This window comes from Coloeus monedula (assembly GCF_965178545.1).
Source record: "Coloeus monedula genome assembly, chromosome: 3".
Taxonomy (NCBI): domain Eukaryota; kingdom Metazoa; phylum Chordata; class Aves; order Passeriformes; family Corvidae; genus Coloeus; species Coloeus monedula.
Window position 1 is genome coordinate 111,468,796 of NC_138783.1, and position 21,508 is coordinate 111,490,303.

The 21,508-nt window shown below is 36.0% G+C and overlaps 1 protein-coding gene across 4 annotated transcripts in view; it reads right to left on the bottom strand.

Moving 5' to 3' along the window:
- The window catches only part of RPGR (retinitis pigmentosa GTPase regulator), a 53,927-nt gene that overhangs the window by 24,032 nt on the left and 8,387 nt on the right, over positions 1–21,508 (bottom strand). For 3 of the 4 annotated variants that reach the window (XR_014226263.1, XM_082277696.1, XM_082277698.1), the window contains exons 3-10: positions 20,359–20,451; positions 17,742–17,804; positions 16,027–16,185; positions 14,410–14,559; positions 9,302–9,460; positions 2,295–2,450; positions 1,658–1,782; positions 327–506 (exon numbers count right to left, since the gene is read on the bottom strand). Coding sequence is in view for 3 of the 4 variants with exons in the window: in XM_082277696.1 (XP_082133822.1) it covers positions 327–506; positions 1,658–1,782; positions 2,295–2,450; positions 9,302–9,460; positions 14,410–14,559; positions 16,027–16,185; positions 17,742–17,804; positions 20,359–20,451 (1,085 nt within the window). In the remaining variant the exon portion in view is untranslated. The remainder of the gene's footprint in view (positions 1–326; positions 507–1,657; positions 1,783–2,294; positions 2,451–9,301; positions 9,461–14,409; positions 14,560–16,026; positions 16,186–17,741; positions 17,805–20,358; positions 20,452–21,508) is intronic. The other variant, XM_082277697.1, reaches the window with a different exon arrangement.

The window sequence follows — 21,508 nt, forward strand, 5'->3', positions numbered from 1 at the left end:
GGTTCTTATTATTCTTCTAAAAGTATTTCTATGATAGTTTACAAGATGAAAATGAACAGGTTCTACATTTTAGAACAAAAAAAATTACAAACTCAATTTGAATCTCTCTCACAGAAATAAGCAAGCAAAATCTGACCGATAGCTGTTGTTTTTCTCCTGTGTCAGTTTTTGGGATCAGGGTAAATACATATTTTTTATATTATACATTAAAATTATACAGTTCAAGAAGATATATTTAATTGCTTGGTATATGCTGTGATTTTTGCTTTAAAAGTGATTTTGTTTCCTGAAAGAAGTATGGCAAATCTAACCAGCTCTGAACTCACCCTCTCTCGACGTCTTATTCGTGCTGCTGATAATTGCAAAGTGTTTGCTAGTACAAAGTCCCCGCTTGTTTTAGGGATAGTAGCAGTCAAATGAGGCTCATATAAATCTTCCAAGATTACTTCAGATCCTTTAGGTCTTGGAGCAGCAAAAACCAGCATGTGACAACCACCACAAGCAACCTACAGCTCAAAAAAAGGTCTGATTACTTCATTTGCATATATCAAGGATGCACTTTTCTTACAATCATCTCTATGGGCTTAGATTATAAGAAAAAATGCAATAAAAGTAAGACATACCAAATGGCTTCAAATTTACTTCCTAATTACACCAGCAAGATAAAAGTACTTAACTATGTTTAATAATGACTAGTGATCTATGTTCACTTCTTCTTTGTTAAATACAATATATTTGTATTGAACAGAACAAAAGACAGGTCTATCAAATTTTTGATACGGGAGATAGCAAAGATATTTCCACTGACTTTCAAGAGATTTTAGCTAATTATTTTGATACAAGTCAAATGAGAGCAATTCTGATAGTTTCAGGGACTCAAACCTAAATGTTTTATCACAAAATCCACAAAATGTAAAGCAAATCTTACACACTCCAATAGACACAATATTATTACATAAAGATCAGAGGTTTCATGTTTTAGAAGGTTTAAAACACTCACTGCTTCCAATGAAACTACTTTCACTTCTAATTCCAGTAAACAAACAGAAGTGATCAACAGATTTTGTCCCAAATTTTATTCAGTCCTGAGTCACACAGGATTTTTGATGCTGACAATTCTGTGACATTTATTTCTTCTACACCTCAAGAAGCAGATGAAAAAACTTCCCTACACCATTCTCAAAAGAAAAGACTACTCCTGCTTTCTTGTGAGGTTTAAGTTAAAAACCCCCAACACCTCAAATTTTCTTAAGGTTTAGAAATATCCCCGTGTACAAAAATTGTCAAAATTGAAAAGATTACTCTCTGTTGTTTGCAGAAAAGATATAAATTTCCCCATACTTCCAACCATCTAAGAGCAGTAAGTAATTCAGTTTGTAAACTACCACATCTCTAAAGACCAAAACACCATAGCATGAGAGTACTGAATAAAACACTAAAAAGCAATCTGTATGTGTAGCCCAAGTCAAAGACATTCTAAACTAAATGAACACTGATAAGCATATGTAATTCCCTCTTTCCTTCAGTTTGTGTTGTCCACTAATTAAATGTTATAGAAAGAAAGAATTCTATAATGAGATTTCATCTCTCATTAATAATGTATTTCATTAAGAGATAAAATATCTTGGTGTCTGAGAAGAATGAACCAAAGTTTTACCGAAAGGACTGTGAACTTCAAGAAATTGTAACACAAAGTGGGATCAAACAGATTTGTAAAACTCTCTTCTCCAAAGCCTAACTTGCCATGTCGTCCATCTCCAAAAGTAAACATGAGGCCATTCTCTGCATGTGGGAATAAAAAGGATGTTAAAACAAAGATTCAATACAAAACCAGGACAGAACCATTACAAAGTAACAGGCCATGCAAGTAATGAATATTTCTCTTCCAAAAGCAAAACCTCAACAATTATTTTTAGATCTTCAACAGATGAATATAATTAAAATATATGTATGTTTTCAGACAAAGTACTGTCTGACATGTTGGTCTAGACAATTCATAAAAAAACACCTCAACAAAATAATAATATTTAAACTATACAGAAAAACAAAGACTTCTAAACAAGAATATTTGTTAGCAAGGCATGATTATGAGGTTATAATTCCCCAGGAGATAGAGAGTTATGCATGGCATGGCTGTGAATCAGAAATTCCTATCAAATCCAGCTTTTTCACTGGATCATTTCACCTTTAGAACCAGTAATGGATATGTCTGCTACTGCTCATTGTACAAGGAAAGCTTTTGCAGTATAACAGAGAGTTTCCAGAAGTGCTTCCAGAATTTTGCACTCCCATACCTGCTATCACAGCAGTGTGATTTTCCCCACATGCAATGTTACATATTTTATGCCTCTTCAGGTGTTTCACAGACTTCGGTACTGAACTTTCAAACACAAAAGTTCCATGTCCCAGCTGCCCATATTGTCCAAGTCCAAAAGTATAGACATCTGTCTCTGAAATCATACAGGCAAAATTAACAACAAATATGTTGATATGTATAGATTTTTTTATTTATTTATATAATAACCTATGTTCTATTAGCCAAATGGAAGGCCACTGACATAAACAACATAAAAAACAATGTTTAATCAATTAAAAAATGTACCAACTAATCAATTACATTTATCAATTAATAACATACAACAAAATAAAAAAAACAGGAATTGAAGCACTGAAGTATATATAGAAAAGAATTTTAAATGGCTCAACATGCTATATATTTTCTAACATAAATGCAAAATAGTCCACTGATCATATGTACACTAAGCAAAGTTAAAAAAATGTATGGGAATTTACATACTACAATCAATTCAAGACCACAGTGTTTATACATATATATGCATTTTCACAATAGCCTCATCTTAATTTCTCATTGCCTCCATGTACACTGTATGACTGTAATGTTAATAGACAAGACCTCTTTAAACCACTACTAATTTGTATGTAAGAAGAGACTGGAACAGTAACAGAATAGGTCTCAATATTCTGTTCAGCTACTAAATCAGCCCTGCAATAGATACAGGCAACACTATAATTCTGTTATCTTGTGACAGAATAATCATCTTTCCACATTTATATTTTATCTGTTTAATGGACTGTCTGTGCCAGGAAAAATAAGAGCTTCTCCAAAGCATTAAAGATTCTTGGTGTGTCCATCCCTGGCAGTCCATCACAGCAGGGGAAGATTGTGAAGCTTGGAAATCTTGATGAGGTCATGCTTGAACAGAGAAGTTTTTTGGGAAAAAAGAAGTTTTCCTAGAATTTTACTTCCTGCCCCCTTTTTTTTTTTTTTTGCATGTAGGCAACAAAGGAAAAGTGACAGTAATTCTACTTAAAGTACTTGAAAAATTATTATTAAAAAATTGGAAAGATCATGAAAACCAAAAAATATTCCATTTTAAGTAAAAAGAACTTTCCTATTTCAAAGGAAGTGTGATGAAATAGTAACACTACATACGGAAATGTTCTTTCTAGGAAGGTCTTTGCCCTTTCTGTTCCTTTTAAATTGTTCCATACTAAGATGCCATGAATTCACAGCATAAAAGAAAAAAAAAAAAAAAAAAAAGCCCAATGGTCTCACAGTTTTTTAAATTGTAGATGAAAAATATTGAGTAAACCTGTTTTTTTTACTAAATGTAATAGTAAAGCTCCCTCTGCTGGAAATTTTAGTGCAAGAAAGCAACACCTTCTCCAGAACTTAATAAAATAAAAGAAGTCAGAACTTTCCTGTAGTATTTAGAATTCCTGCATAAGAATCAAGAAACTACACCTGAAAGACAGGAGTTTTCTTTAAGAAAACAAAAGTATCATCTTTGTTTTGGCAAGTTGCTTTCTCAGGATGCTGATTCCATAAATTCTGGTTAGAAGTACTGCATTTGTTTTAACAATTCTTTGGAAACTGACAGATCTTGTAACTATATGGCTTTATCTGATTAACATAATTACTTTGAGCAAACTTCGAGGTTTTTTTCTTTAATGCTAGTATGAAACATGCAGTGTCTTCTGCATTTGTGTTGAGAGGAAGATTTCCTCAAACGTTAACTTTAAAAGTGCAGAGCATTTTTTATTTCCTCTGTTTCTACTGAAGATGAGGAAAAAGGCCAATAATTCCGAACACAGCAGCAGCCCATGAGAGGGCCCGTGGAAGATGGGGAGAAATGGTTTCAGAGCTTACACAGAAGACAGTGGGTCTGCTGTTCCAAGTGACCTCCAACACCTGAGTGCTAGAAGAGCTGCTTCTTTACTTCCTACACTTCCCTTTCTGGAAGAACAGGGATATTTCCCTCTGTCTGTGTTATCTTCCACCTTTGCAGGCATCTTTGTAATCTCTGTGACCCTTTGCACTATCAATAAAATAGTCCTAGGCAAAAATCCACATAGGCAAAAATCCTAGGCAAAAATCACTCTCACAATAGCTTTCTTTTTTTTTTTTTAAACATGCCATTTGCTGAAAGATTGTGTGAGCTCAAAGAATTTTTTTCAAAATCATGTATTCCCTGCTATGTATCTAAGGCTACAGATGAAGTTAAAAAATCCATTTTCCTAAAAATGAAACAGACAGTTATGCTTGTATCACAGAAACACAGAATCATAGAATGGTTTGGGTTGGAAGAGGTCTTAAAGGTCATCTGGTTCCAACCCCTTGCTTTGGGTAGGGACACCTTTCACTAGACCAGGCTGCTCAGAGCCCCATCCAGCCCGGCTTTGAACACTTCCAGGCATGCAGCAACCACAACTTCTCCAGGCAATCTGTGCCAGGGCCTCACCACCCTAACAGTAAAGAATTTTTTCCTGATATCCAATCTAAAGCTACTCTCAGTCTGAAGTCATTCCCTGTTGTCCTGTCATGCCAAGCCCTAGTAAATAGTCTCTCTTCATCTTCCTTGTAGGCTCCCTTCAGGTACTGGAGACTGCAATTAGATCAGCTCAGAACCTTCTCTTTTCCAGGCTGAACAACCCCAATTCTCTCAGCCTTTCCTCATAGGGGAGGTGCTGGATCCCTCTAATCATCTTGGTGGCCTGTCCACATAAATTCATTTCCCCTGAACATCATTATTACTATTATTATTACTACTTCTACTATAACTATTATGCCAATGAACTGTTCACTCACAATAGATTTCTTTTTAAACAGCTTATGATGAAAACTATTACTGCAAAAAATCTGCTGTCAACACAATGTTCAGTATTACCAGAGTTAGTAACTGGATTTGGGGATTTCAGTATAAATAGTATACAGACTTAAGAATGGTTTGAAAAATCTTATAATCCTACATGGTCTGAATTGTGAGTTCTGTCAGGAAAAGGTAGAGCTTTGACATCCTTTTTGTCCTCTTTCAAAAGGGTGTCTTGGCTTTTTTTTCTTTTTAAAAGACCTTGAGACAGAAGATGAAAAATCCAACATTTTACATACTAATGCACTAATGTTCTTATGTCAAACGTTCTATTCTCAAAGGTCTGCTTCACTTTTTCCTTTGAAGAGTTATCTTTGCTTTCCTTCCTTTCAGAGAATGAAAGGAAGTAATATATCCTTTTATAGAAAAAAATATTCCCAGAGGATCTGTCACCATCTGAAAAAAACTGCAAGATATTAAGGCCACTCCAAATCATCTGTTTCTTCTTCTCCAGTTTCTAGATTCACATTTATTGTTTTTCTACCTTTTAAAACACCTTACTGAAAAAAGCACACAAATTGTGGTTGCTGCTCTCCCATAGTTCATTTGAAAGTGATGACAAGAGCTTTCATTTGCAGCAGGAAGTATCTGCAAGCGTTGGGGATAGTCAGTGCATTTTTTTCAGTCTCTGAGAGAACGAATCTGGGATGAGGATAGAATCTTCTTGGACTGGCTGACTGACTGCTATGAAATGAATAGCTTTGTGCTATCCAGATTTTGCATGACAGAATTTTTAAATGCAATTCTGTTTATTGTCTAGAACAATTGCAAATATTAAAGGCAGAAGTAGCAATAAGGCCTGCAAAGAAGATGGTTTCCAATACCGTACTCAACATTTCTAAAACCGGTGTTTAAAAAACTGGGGTTTTTTCTAAATCACTGCTCTCAACAATTTAATTCTTTTTCTCTGGGAAAAATAATTGAGTTTCCCATTTTGGAATTTCAGAGCAAAAAACCCCAAAGAATTATTTTAATATATACTTTCTACCTTTTACTCTGATACTTGTTGTAGAGATTCCGAACAGTACCTTGATTTAATAACCCAGATTATAGTGGTTCTTACCACACAAAATTGCCAATAGAATAGATAACAGTCATAAAAAAGGAATCAAATGAAGTGCTTTGGAATAGACTAATTACACATGAGAGTCAGGAAGAAATTTGCCTTGTACTCTGTAAGATAACTGAATTATGCTTTCTTCTAATTTGATAAACCCTGAGTAGAAATGATGTCAAGAAATGAGCCAAGATGTGAAACAGTTTTTCCATATGACATTTTCTCCTGTGCTATTGCTATGTTAAATGAGATAGATGAAGCAGGGGAATATTCAGTAGTCACACACTCATTTCTTGTTTCCCAAGACTGAAATGTCACATCCTTAAAAACTGGAAAGACCTTGAAAGGATGAAATGCACATCAGTATATATTGTGTTACTAAGGGCAAGCAGCACACACATTTTCACGGAGGATGACACATGAAATTCAGAATTTCTTCAGAATTGTATTACTTTCCAAATTTTTTTGAAAATGAGCTCAAAAGAGGTGCAAATGTTTCTGCTCCTCTTTAAAGATATATCATCAGAATTCTCAGTTTCTGGTCACACCACTTGACCTCAAGATGCAATTCAGGACTGATTGCAAGTAAAGTTTCTGGTGGAAAGCCAATAATGTATGTATATCACATTCACTTAAAATTATTAGTATCCATAGTGATCTCTTTTCACAACTTTTTTCCAAAAACTTTTCTTTGAGTCAGAAAAATTTCTCTATGCCAATACTTCTGACTAAGTATCTTTCATTTGAAACAGTATTTCCACTATCATCTACTCTTTCACTTGAAGTGTTTTAGTCAGAAGTCCACAGCTGTAACCTATTTAATAACAGCTGAATCACATTAAAAAAACATCTATCTGACTTTTCACTCTTATCACAGCTATTAAACTTTAGGAAATGTATTTTGTTGGAGGATACAGTTTTCCTCTCTTTGTGACTCAACTAGATCATCTGGCACTCAACACTTTGATCATCAACTGCTAGCTCAGCCAGCACCAAATTTCTTCTTTACCTTCTACTAAATAATTTATTTCTGTAAGCAAGTCAATCTTACATACATACATACTTACTACGGTATTTTCTTCACTGCATTTTTTCTATGGCATTTGTATTTCCCTCTTTGTTCTAGTTCTTGTACAGATTTCACTATAATGATGATGGCATCCAGGTCTTTATCTTTCTTCTAAATCTCTCTAAGTCATTGGTTATAATGATTTTTTATCACATGAAGTGCGATTAAGTCAAAATATCTGTTGCTTGAATTCAGATTTATGGTTAAAAAATTATCAGTAATGATAATCAAATTCTTTCTACAAAACTTCCCTTTATAACTCATAAAATAATGCTATGATTTATACATGTTGGCCCCATATTTGTGGCAGTTTTTTCACTAATAATGATAATCTGATTTCTCATAAAGAAATTTATTTTGTGACATAGAATACTGCCAGGATCAGACTGTATGTTGGTGGAAGAAGGGAGATAAAGGCATTGAAATGTAGACAAATGTTTGCATTTCCTGGATTGGCTTCTGCTATTTCCTCTTCATAGTTTTCCCAAAGGAATTTTAACCTACCCAGAATCTTGCAGCTTGACTCATTACACATAATCCTTCCCAGCATTTTGCTTCCACCTTTACTCTTTCCAGTGGCTTGCAGTACAACACCACATCATATTATTCACCATCTTCCTCAGTTACATTTTCAATTTATATTTTAGGAAGTTTGGCTACATAACCTTGAAGGCACATCACAAGATTGACAAGAGACAACTACAGAGAACCTTCAGAATACAGATTTAAGGACTGATATCTATACATCCAACTTGGTTTTATAGCTTTTGCATTTTGGCAGGAAAATAATTACAGGCTATACAGTTTTACACATATTATATTCATTACAAGCTAAAGTTGATATCTTTTTAACTATCTTCAGGCAAAGTCAAACTTACCTTTCCTGCTTCTAAACCACTCTAGGTCAGGATAGAACTTTTGGGAAGAAATGGCTGGCAGTGCTTTGCACATATGCCTTGGAAAAGCTAAGTCACCACTGGCAGACAACTATTTAGGAGTTCAGTAATACACATCATTTTCCAAGTACTATACTTGTGGCCCTGTGAACCAGTATGTAACAGTGGTATTTGGTGATTTTCATAACTTTTGTTTCATAACAATATGTCAAATGTATATGCCTGCACTAGTTTCATATTTATGCCAAAGATTCTCCTCAAAGACACAAGCGAATTCTATATCACAGTAAGAGATATTTAATCCATTTGGGCATCCAGTAGATAACGAAGCTACTTGAAAAGTGACTTCCTACATACTTTCCTAAGTATTCAAGAGCATTTAAATTCACTACAGAATGGAAGCTTTCCTCTAGAATTTCCCCTCTCACTGCAATAACAATTTCAAGCTCCTCAGAGGAAAGAAATATCAATCATCTGTGTTGTACCAGGCAGTGCTGGCTTATTACAATTCCAGCAAGAAGGCACTCAGCCTTTTTTATATAAAGTTCTCTTAAAATGCTATTTATTTGAGCTAAGACTATAAAGAAAAAGAAGATGGTATCAATAATTTTCTGTCCCATCAGAGGCTGGGAATCCCGAGCTGTGTGGAATTGAAGAGGACTCCAGTATGCTGTGCAGATCCCATCCATGGAAGGCTACCCCAGTTTGAGCCCTTACAGGATTTTCTTACAACCAAAACAACTCTATACATCATTTACACTGATAAATTCAGCATTTTATAATGAATAAAAATAATGGGTTCACATGGGAACTTGCTGCTGAAGTTTCAGATAAAGGCAAGGACAGGCAAGTAGTAAAACCAGTGGTATCAACCAGGAGCTGCCTGGAAGCCCCTCTGTTAAAATCACCTGGCCAAGTTCATCCTGCAGCCAAGGGACATGGGCAGTGCAGCACAGGCCTGCCTTAACTGGGTGGTACCTGGATTTCTACCTCCTTGATGTATGATGATGCTCCAGTTAGGATCACTACAGCATCCAACATTTCAGTGGGATGTAAATTCTTGAGTTTCAGTTATAGGGCTATAAGAAAAGCCAGTTAAATTGCATACCTGTCAGCACCACTGTGTGTTCTCCACCACAAGCAACCTTATTAACTTTTTCTATAATTCCCAGTACAGGCTGTGGGACTCTGTTGTTCTTCAGCTGTTCAGGCAATAATCCCAGTTTCCCATTCGCAGGTTCTCCAAAAGTATAGAGTTCACCATCTCCTGTGAAAATACAGAACAGCACATGGTTTCCAGCACAGACTCAGGAGCAAGGATGGGTTGTAAAGACTGCTGCAGACACAAATTATAAAGACAGGAAAGTGTATGAACATTACAGGGTAGCTTAACATATTTGTATAATGCCCAAAGAGCTGTGAAAAGCACTCTGCTTTGATGGGACACAAAGGTGCTAGATTTTAGTCCTCTCCAAGCTCAGAATCACAATATTTAGCCTGCAAGGAATGTAGCCAAGGGAAACAAAACCTTACACACCCTGCTTCTGAGAGGTGGTAATTTCCTCTGTAATCAGTATTTAAGTCAACTGAGGTGGCCTGTAAGGATCTGAATTGAAACAGAAATTAATTTTGTATGGAAATTTGATGGAAAATCAACCTGCTCAGAGTCATCCCAGAGCACATGGCACAGGATTGTGTCCATCAGGTTCTGGAATATCTCCAGTGAGGGAGACTCCACACCCTCTCTGGACAATCTGTCCCAGTGCTTGGTCACTGCATAGGAAGGAAATTCTTCCTCATGTCCAGGTGGAACTTCCTGGCCATCAGTTTCTGTCCGTTCCTCCTGTCCCATTGCTGGGCCCCACCAAACAGAGCCTGGTCCATCCTCTGCCCCCTCCCTGCAGACACTGACAGAGGGGGATGAGGTGCCCTCTCAGCTGCCTCTTCTTGAGGCTTTCTTACATTCTTCTACACTTATTTTCTAACGTTTTTTCAACCTGTCTGTGCTTTTTAAGAACCAGCAAATTACCTCAGCTGCAAAAAAGTGTATTCAATTTAATTTCAAATCTATGGACCATGTTTAGGCTTCTCTGTTCAGTTTGGTTTCCTGGTTTAATTCTGATTTTTTTCTTATATCTATGTGCAGAAATACCCTGAACAGGCTGATACTTTGCTGTTATTTGCACCAGCATCAATTTTCTGTTCTAAAACAGTAGCCCAATTAAAAAGATAAAAATCAACTGTAATGTGAGGTTTTCCGTAACCAAAATATTCTGCTGACAAAAAAGATTTTATTAGGCATTCTATGTGAAAAGAAAGAAAAAAACAACAACAACAACAACAACAAAAAGAACCCTGCATTTTTTGGAAGGTAAGTATTTTTTCAATACTCTTAGATCAGCCATATATTTCTAGAAACAAGTTGAAAAACCCCCAAAAGCACTTGGGAGATAACTACTTATGCAGTTCTCTTTGAAGAGACCAGCAGTTCTTTTAAACACTATTGCACTGAAAAAATTAATCCAATCACTATCTAATTAAGAGGATTAGAGATTCAAATGGCCAAGCCTACCAAACTAATCAAGTTTATTACATTTTTTCAACTTAATAATCCAGCTAACAAAGATAAAACCGTTCACCAAAGCAATTTTTGAATATATTACACATCCCTTTTAGGCAAATAGTGGTCTAAAAACTATGAAAAATAGCAGTCAAGCATAAAAAGAACCCAGTCAAACTCAGATAAATTTTGAGTGCAGTATGTGTGCAGTATATTTGCATGCTGAGGACATGACATACTGTGTGCAGTACACCTGCATTTTAAGGACACTGTTCAAAACAGAACCTGGTTATTTAATTTTCTGCTCTCATATGAGACACACTCTCACATGCTGAGCTTTCCCTAATGTGGCACATTTTCTGTATCACTAAACTTTAAATCACGGGAGCATGTAAAGGCAATGGACAAGTGAATGGAAAACGTCCCTCAAAGGAGAATGTGCCTTTGAGAGTAGATAAGAGACCTGGCTGGTGGCAAATGAGGGACAAAAATGAGTGGACAAAAGAACTGGATAGTCTATGATTCCTTGAATAAATGAAGAAGAAAAAGAAAATAAATACTTATTCAAGAGCAAATTGGTTAAAACTGTCTCAAACACTGAAATTCAGGGCATGTGTGGCGAATGATTCTTAAACCAGTCCTTAAATATAATGACAAAATACATTAAAAAAAGGAATTCAAGGAACCTGTGAAGCTCTCTATGAAAAGACATCAATAAGAATCTATCTTGACCTTGATTACAGTTACAGCTCAGGCAGGGGAAACACTAGAAGAGGTCTAATATATTCAATTCTTTCCTGGCTCCACAAATCTACTTCTCCCGTAGAATCCAGAACAGTGGTGAGATACATCAGCTTTTCCTGCTCTCCATCTCCTGCAGTGGACAAATGAGCTGTACATGCTTGCCAAGCTTAATGCTTCCTGGAAAATTGTCCCCTCCTGAGTGTGTGGTCAAAGGCAAGTCAAGTAAAGATCTGTAAAAGGGCTCAAAATTGTTGCTACACTCTCCCAGCAGTTTGTTTCTCTGTTGCTTTACTTGAGACATAGCCCTAACACTGGGACCCAACATCCCAAGCTTGTAAAAAGGAAGAAAACACACTGAAAAAATCCTAAAGAGAACTGGAAGCTACAGACTAAAAGCTTCTTTTCAGTGAAACTCTTTGAAGAATGCAAAGAAGGGGGAAAGGGAGCAAACAATCATCTTTCAAACACAAACTGAGTAATCAGACTAGTTCCTAATCTGCATATGGAACTGAGTTAGCCATTGCCTGTGCATGTGCCTAGTCTAGATTTCAGAAATGTTTTTTTTATTTTTATTGAGAATATTCAGGATTTATTCTGTTCTTCTGTTCTACAACTACTTTGGCATCAATGGGGTCCACATGTAGAATGGGGTCCACATGTAGAATACAGGTGGCTGACATGTTCAGCAGTAAAATTACTGTCTGCAAAGAAAACCTTCTAGAAAGCAGAAGGAAGAATGGTGACATCATCTTTTTGGAGCCATAAGAGGCATTGCTCTTGGCTTTATAGACATTAAACACTTTAAAGATAAAAGTTTGCTAAAAAAAAATCTTTTAAAACTCAGCAATGTGAAAGAAATAAGAACTTCAGTTAAAAAATTAAAAAGAAGCTGGAATTCATACTTCACCACTGTTTTATTCAATCCCTTATTAATGAACATCCTGCCCTGGAGAGGGCACTCTGTGTCCACACTATGTTTTCTAGTGTCCTCATGAGCCGCTGTTTAGTTTCAACCCAGATATGCCTGTGATCCCATCAGGTTTTTCAGTCAGTGAACAACTTATGTCAAATATAAACATATTAAGAAAGGGAACCATATGGTGCCATACTCATCAGTTCAGCCTGACAGCATTTACCAAGTCTTAGATCCTGCAGCTATGTTACATTATTAAAGATTGTGTATTGTTTGATGTCTGAAAATCAAAATGTAGTAATTCTATAGTATTCGAATAACTGATAAGTAACACATCCTGTGACTGTGGTATGCTCAGAATAAATGCATAAAGTTAATTTTTAAACACTGTGTGGATACACACTGACAGTAGTGCAACAGAAAATCAATTCTGCAAAAGTACTTAGATGTCCAATACTAAATTTTTGTGGTAGCTGAAGTATCAGTCAAATAAAACTGTCAGCAAGGGGCCAAAGGCAAGTAGTAAAAAAATTTATGCTTTCACCACAAAGAAGGTCATGTGTGTGTCAGTAGACTGAACCCAATACGTGCAGGACTTGCAAATATTAAGGCTGAAAATTAAGATTTTCCATCTCATACTTGGGCCTGTTTAAGCAGTAACAGGTTCAGCAGCTCCTCATTTTCACAGGTGATAACCAGTACATCTTTCTATTAATATTTTGAGAAGCTCCATTTTTCTTAACCAGGTGCAACCCTAAGCCTTTTTTTCTTATCCCCTTCCATTAAAAGTTTCCACTTCCTTAGGGTAATTGGCACACACTGTTCTCTCCTTACTCTTAGATGCTTGTCCTCAACCCTTCTACTAATGAGAGCTTTTGTGGCATCCAGCTGCAGTCCTGGATCTTCAGCTCTTGGCTCAAAGGCAGAGATACACACATTCCTACTACATCCTTGAAGTAAGCATGTTTTTCTCCCCCATTTATTCTGAGTTCAGGAGGCTGTATTTTTCCTTACAGTTGCTGAGCTCCTGATCAGTCCCAGCCACTTAATTCATTTACTGTAATAAAGCATCCATAATAAAAGTTGCCCACTATCAGCATAACACCTAATTAATATTTGTCCACCATAGCAAGCTCTCATTCTGTTAACAGCATGTTCTCAGAGAGCAGTACAGGTATTGTATGTGGAAAATTAACACTTACCAAGTAATCTGGGAAAGGTATCTGATAGAATAGCTCCTGGGTACCCATTAAAAGCTTTACAATCAAAACTATTGATCCTTTGAAATCTTTAATTACTCTGAGGGGACCAAATGGTGAAGTTTAATAATGTAAATCTATATGGCTGAGAGGAAGTCATAGCTGCTCATACATAATGCCATCAGTACTGGCTGATAATTCATCCATACTGGCATTATTAAAAAATTAGTGGAATCTTCACTTTGGAAACCAGTGGAGAGTGGGGAAGAGAGAGGTGGAAAGCAATAGGAAGGTAGTTTAGTCTGGAGATCAGACAACAGCTCACTGTAGCATTGCTTCTCCTCATACCACATACTGCCTGTTTAACTGACTTCAAAACCTAATTTTTAAGATAGAACAGCAAACTTGGACAACATGCTTGCACTTCTAGCAAATGAGATTAATTTTTCCTCATAACATAGCAATATTTAATATTTATATTTCTAGAGAAGATGAAGATTATTATTTGATCATCACAAAAAAAGAGTAATCTCAATTTTTGAAACCGTATTATTCCACAATATACATCATAACCTTTATGAAAACAAAATGTGATATTTCATTATTTCTAATATACTTTTGCACAACAATGTGCAAATGCAGAAAATTAACTGCAGGTTTCTTCTTTTAATGTAATACTAAACTACATAGACAGCTTTCTGTCACATGGCAGTTCTTAACAACAATGGTGTATCAAGTTTCGAACGACTATCTGAAAACCACTGTCTTGTCTCCACTAACCTCTATTCCCATTCTCTTACCTGTTATCAAGGCAGAGTGATAATATCCACAGGATACAGAGGAAACAGGTTTTCCAATATCCACTTTACAGGGGACACTGACGAAAGCTTCATTGGCCAGGCCTATCTGACCTTCTGAATTATCACCCCACACAAAGAGCTGCCCATCCTCTAAATGAAGGCACAGGTAGTTAATAGATTTGAAACAAAAACTAATAAAAAGTTTATCTATTTATTGAAGAGTATTTCAGAAACTCTGTGTACGATACCACCGAACGCCATGATCTCAGGGATATAAAATGATCATTTAACACAATGCAAAAAAGGAGTGAGAAGTAAGAGGGTATCCCTTAAGCTTTTCAAAAGTGACACAGAACATTTATGCATCAACTGATGCTAGACCATAAATAGAAACAGAAAAAGTACTATGTAAAAAACATTCCTTCAGAAAGAGGAAGACTGAATGTGTGAGACAATTCAGTTGCCAGAGGTTAGTATGAAAATATTACAGTGAATTTAAGGCATCTCATTTCTAGGTGCAAATCACCCCTTTCTCATTCTTCCAAACTAATTCTCTGTCCTGACTTTGGCAGACACCCTGCTTACTCCTGCCTTATCTTTCAGTTCTCCTCACGATGGTTATATTGACCAGCTTCGTTTGGCTTTCTTTAAACTACAACAGTAGATGTTCCAGCTTGATTAAGACCAGCTTCTATTGAAACAAAGACCAATGGCAACAATAAAAAAAAAAAACAAAACAAACAAACAAAAAAAAAAAAAAGCCAGTGAACAACATGAAAAGTCTCTAAGTTCTTCTAGAAGAGATAAGGTCTTCTCTGTGCATATTTCTTATTGGTGGGAAGTAAGTTGCGAATAGAAAAGTACCACCTACAGTGCTACTGAGACGGTGCTAGGAGTTAAAATAATTCAAAATCATCCTAAAAATCTTAAGAGAATGTCAGCAATTGGCATAAAAAACCCCAAAAACCAAACAAGCAGGCTAGCATCTCTCTCAAGTTCTGAAATTAACAGCCTCAATAACTTACCCTGAACAGGTACAGAAAAGCTGCTTTACAGCAAGACATGAGAAATTGCATTACAGGGTAATAAAGGACCACCTATCCAGTGACTGGAAGTATTGTAACTATGTGGATTTCAGCATGTTGTGATGGTATCATTTTGCCACCTGAGAAACAGATGAGAGGCTCAGCCTCTCTCAGAATTAGTAAGGAATGAATGACACAGCTGTGTAGCCTGTACCTATGGACCACAATAGTTCCAGTAAGAAGTGGAATTAGACATGCTTAGTTTTCATAGGATTCATGTTTTGTGGCTGCTTTCCCTGGAAATAAACTGAAGAATTTTTTCCCTTTTGAGGGTATTCATACTGTTTCTCCTTTGTGAGGATTTCTACTAAACTTTCACAAAAACTCTAAGAAGTTCATGAGACACACACCCCTTTCCAGACTGTGTTAAAAAAGGCAACTGCCTGCCAGAAAATGACTGTGGCTGCCAAGGAAAGAAGACAGTGAAGATAGAAAATGCACCCACATATGCAGACAGGATGCTGGAATAAATGTCTTTCTAGAACACCAGGATGGACATGCATGAATAGATTTTATTAGCAGTTGCTCATACCAGTTACTGCTGCTGAGGTGTACGACCCAGCTGATAGTTGCTTGATCTTGTGCTGGTTGGTAAAAAAACGAATTAAATGAAATGTGGTCCTTTCCTCTGTGTCACCTAATCCCAGCTGGCCTTCACTGTTACCTCCAGCAGCATAGACATTTCCTTTTTCTGCATACAGAAAAGCACAGGTAAAACATAAAATGAAGAAACCAGAGCAATTCAATTTTCAATGGAAAAAAACATCACAAAAACATTAGGGTCTATTGCCCTGAAATACCCTCCAGCTGAAATTAGCAGTAGCTGTTCTAGCTAGCAAGGTTTTCCTGCACACAGTTGGATCAGAACTTCCTGAAGGCCTTACATGCATTTAGACTGCATTCCCCAGTATTCTGGAGACTGATCTAAAAAATAAACATGATTGGAAGTTCTACAAGAGCTCTGACAAAATGACTACCAGTGGCCCTGGCAGCAAGAGGCAGCTCCTGCCACAAATAATGTACATTTGAAGATAAACTGGGAGGAAAAGGGTTAATGATGTTACTCACAAGTAAAACTGAAGCTGTATTAGTACATAACTTAAAGAAATTTATAACTTGATAGCTTTGAGTACTGTGAATGAAATATATTTTTACTTAGGTTTTATTAGAAATATTTTACTTATTTTAATATTTAAATAACTTCCAATTTAATTAATAAGGTATTTTCATTGAGAATCTTGACGTTAGCGCTGATGACAGATATCTTCAACTTTAGAGAACTTTAAGATTTATATTTTTAATTTTAGTATGTTTCACATCTAAAGTGCTCATCTATGATGAAACAGATATGGTGTATTATTACCACAAACCCAGACAGAAATGTGTTAATAAACTGACATATAATTTATAAATGGTCCTTGCTATATAAATGGCCAGAAATTATCTAGCCAGTGTGTACACCAAAGGTGACTAATATTTACCCTGTGCAGTCTTGCATACTTAATTGTTATTAAAACGTACTGGTTTATTCTAATAATCTTATTTACAGTGCTCAGGGTCTCCACATATATAAACCTCCTAATAATCAAACAATCCTCTTCATAACATTACTGAAAGTTAAAGGATTGCAATCACAAAGATGGCTATTCCATTGCATAAATTATAGAAGCATGACAAGAACCTTCATAAATTCTCTGTATACTGTGTCTCTACAAATTTATTTTTAAGTTTAAATTTACTGCTTATTTATTTATAGCTTAATAAAGCAACTTGTCTTTGAAATACCAGACTATGTTATATAACCAAAAATGCAACAAAATTGGAAGACTTGAAAACATTCAGTTCTACTATATTTATTCAGATACATAACTCCACACAAATAAAGATTATTTTTCTAAGGTAAATTTGAGTCCAGATGCATATAAAAATAACAACATCTTTTCACAAGGCTTAAAGAAAATATTCGTAATTGTTAACCACACCTCAAATGCCAGCAAGAAATTTTTCCATATGTCGTTACCAGGAAACTACTATCTAATACTTGTTTATAAGTGCATTGGCTCAGAATAATCAAACAATTCTAAAAAATTCCAAATTCTAAGAAATGGTTGTCAAACTCCTAAGTTTTAGCAGTCCCATTTTCATTTATTTTTTGTTCCTCAACACTTCTAGGGTTCCCAGTGTAATTTTGCATGAAAGCAAAGGAAGAAACATATCTTGAATATGTATGAAATAGAGGTTACGTACCTGTGTAAACTAAAGTGTGGTTTCTTCCACAAACAGCAAGTTTTGGTTTTTCTGGTTTTAAAGCTAAGAATTCAAACCAAAGAGGAGGGAAAGTTACAAATGAGCTGATAGCTGGCTCAACAACAAAATGCTCTATGCTCTAGAGGGAGCTCTGATTTCTTCTTTTCACATTTTTACCAACAGAATTATTACAAGAGTCATTGCCAATTTGAATCTAGCACATGACTTATCAAATCAGTATTCCCCCAAGATAAGAAAATAGGTCAGACCTTAAAAACTTAAAACATTCAAGTTAACTTGATGATGGTTACTTCATCCCAATGACACAGTCCCTGGAACTTACCATTTATGACATATGCCTAAAAGAATATATTAAGTTGCAGGATAAAATTAATGATTTAAGCTGTCTGCGGTTTTCATGAACAGTACTATTGTTACTTCCCTCTTAGACTTTTTCCACTGTTGTAAATCTCTGAAACCATACTGTTCCTTTGTCTTACCATCCCTACCTCCCTTCATTGTGCTCATATCCCTTTTCTGCTGTGTTCTGACCTCTTCCTGATCACTGAACTCAATTGCAAAGGGCAGCCCTACCTGGACTAGTGCCCACACTTTTTTGCATGTATCATGTTGTCTCAATTTCAGCTGAGTTACCACCAATGAGAGTGCCATTGCATGCACTTCTCTGCAGTCTGGTCACTTTGAAAGACTGGGAATACATGTGGGAGGACTCAGGACTTATTTTGGTGGGAAAGAGAGAATACAGAGGCTCCTCTTCTCCTATGACAAGTGCACTTCATTTCAGAAAAAGAGAGGAAAAATGTCTCCCTGACTTTTCCATCCTTGCTCCAGTTACTGTTCATTGTCAACAAATTATCTTCTCTCAGTCATGTCCATGTACCTTATACAATGCTCTAAACCAGGATTATTTTTACATAATAAATCTTTAATTGCTTTTCCACTGCACTACTCCATAACAAAGCCAACAACAATCATCCCTTTCACAAACCCTTTTCCAGTCCTTCCAGATCAACTTTCATCAGCTCTTGAACATTCAGATTGAAGTTCCTTCTACCAAGTTACCAAATAAATCTATCTACTCAAGCATGAACTGCCTCTGGTCTATCACACAAATTTAAATTGTCCAAACACAGGTTTCTGCCTCTCCTATCCAACACCTACCACTACCATCAGGCTGGAATCATAATAGTTCCAACGGTGACTTCTTCCTACAATCTTTATATCCCAAAACTCTGTCTCCAACTTCAGAGATGAGCTCTTCAGAAGCCTGTGCTCCCTATCTTCCTCTCACTTAGGCTAATCAATTGTATTTTATGAGACATGCTATATTTACAGTGCTGCAGGTGATTTTTCATAACCAATTTCATTAGTCTCTAATCAAGTCCCAGAAAATATTTTCTCAGAAAACATGCAAACACAACCATTTGGCTCCAAGCAGAAACTGTGTCCTTGCAACCCCATTCCCAAAGCCAAGTGATGACAAAACGAAAAGCTAGTGAGTAAAGCTCCAGGAATTCCTCCTGCTGCCTACTGCCAAGAGAAAAAAGATACCCCCCTTGTGACTTTTTCCAATGGATGCCAGGTCTGGTTTGAATTGCTGTCATCTTCTCTTTGTCTTTTATTCTCCATTGCAATTTGACAGTAAACCCAAAACTTGAAGCCCAATCCACTAAAGCCAAGGTAAGAATCAACCTCTCACATGGCTGACAGAAGATGTGTACCTGAGAGTAGCTGCATTCTCCCACTGAAGTGAAATAGAGACAGGAGCAAATAAAGGACAGTAGAATAAACTAAATCGGGAAGAACAGTTTGAACAAGCAGGATAATTTGTTTTTAACAATAAGCTAACAGATCGATCTGCTGGCAGAAAGAGTGAAGATAAACATTTAATAGTGAAAAGAAATGTGTTAATGGGATAGATCTGACTTGACATAAATAAGGGGATAGGGAAAAGTATTGACTCAGCTTTGTTTGACAATATAAAAACAGCTAGGAAAGATCAAGAAGATCACAGTGCAATAAAAACATATTTTTCAACGCCTAGGAATTTATTTTACTGTCTTACAAAAACGTATTAACATTTATGCCCCCTTGGGCATTTTTTACACTTGTTAAAAATGTAATAGTACTTGTGAAAAGTTTCTGATAGATTGTTTTCGTTTAAAAAGCTGCTAAGACAATAGTGACACAGAGATTACACCATGCTGTTGGAACACTGGTTTCTAACAGATGGACGATGCAGAGATCAACCATCTGATTATTGTCTGCAGTAAAAAAAGAAGATGTGGTTTGTCACAAAAGGCAAATACTACATAAAATCAGAGCCCTCAAAAATGACAGGATTCTATGTATCTGACATAATCTTCAGATGGAAAAGGACTCAGAATCTGAAGTAATGGAAAATCAGTCAGGGATCCCTTTGAGCTACCTTCATGATCTTGTGCAGTAATGTGTACATGTGATGAATAAAGAATCAGTTATTTTGGAATCTCATCCTATGAAGTAGCTTTTCGTAAGGGTCTCCATTCAAAAAGACAAAAAAAAAAAAAAAAAAAAAAAACCAAACAAAGAAGAAAAAGAGAAAAATCACACAAACCTTTAACACATGTTGGTTTGCTGACAGTGTTCTTTGATCCTAGTCCTAACTGGCCCCAGTCGTTACTGCCGAACATGTATAGTTTACCTTTCCCTGAAAAAAAACCACAGACAGAATCCATACAAGTGTTTGAATACCTCATTCAAGACAAGATGGTCATTCACTCACAACGAATTTATTACTTCCTTTTTAATGTAAGGTTCAAGTTTAGGCAATTCAATATGTAAGTGTAAACAATAATTAATATCTGTGTGATTTTTCAGTTCAAAAATAGTAATTGCATTGTTTAAGTAAGAAATCCCCAGCCAGAGGAAGAAACATCCTCATCTTTAACTTCAGCACAGATGAAGTGCTCTTCAGAAAACAAGATGTTGTACTCTTGGGCAGACCCTGCAGTTCAGAAACCACAGTATTTATAGGCCCCCTTATAAAATAACAGCATATCTAACTGAACACCCACATCTTCTACCCTAAAAACATGAATGAATAATGCAGCTATTTGATAAATACAAGTAAAAATTTGTAATATTTGGCTTATTTGATTGTTTGGAGATTGTTTACTGCTAAATGTCTTCTCTTAAAATGATTTACAAATACTCATTTCTATCAAACGTAGTTTCTGATAAATTTTCATAAATGTATTAATTTGTTACTCTGCATATAAATATGGAATGCATAAATCCACCACACAGTCAGAGATTTTGTAATCCTAAATGCAAACATTAGGTTACAAATCTTCAACAGGAGCAATGCTAGAATCACCTTTCAGAAATTCATGTGATGTGTCATTGGCCTTGCATGTTTGACCATTACAAACAATGACTTGTTGTAATTCTGAAAAACCAGTACTTTCTCTGAGGATGGTATATGAACAGTTGAAAACTTCGTCATCTGGGATGAAAATTAGATATCCAAAACTGACTACTGACAATACCTCAAAATGAACTCATTTAATGTCATTTTTTTAAAACTATTGCATGTTGCAAAGCTGTAAGGTTCCCACTGGAAAATAAGACCCTTGTTCCAACAGAAATGCTTGCAAAACAATAGAAACTGATTTGGCAAAAAAAAAAAAAAAAAACACAAAAAAACCCAAACCAACAAACAAAAAAACCTCGGCCCCTCCCAAACCCCACCCTTTTACAACTGT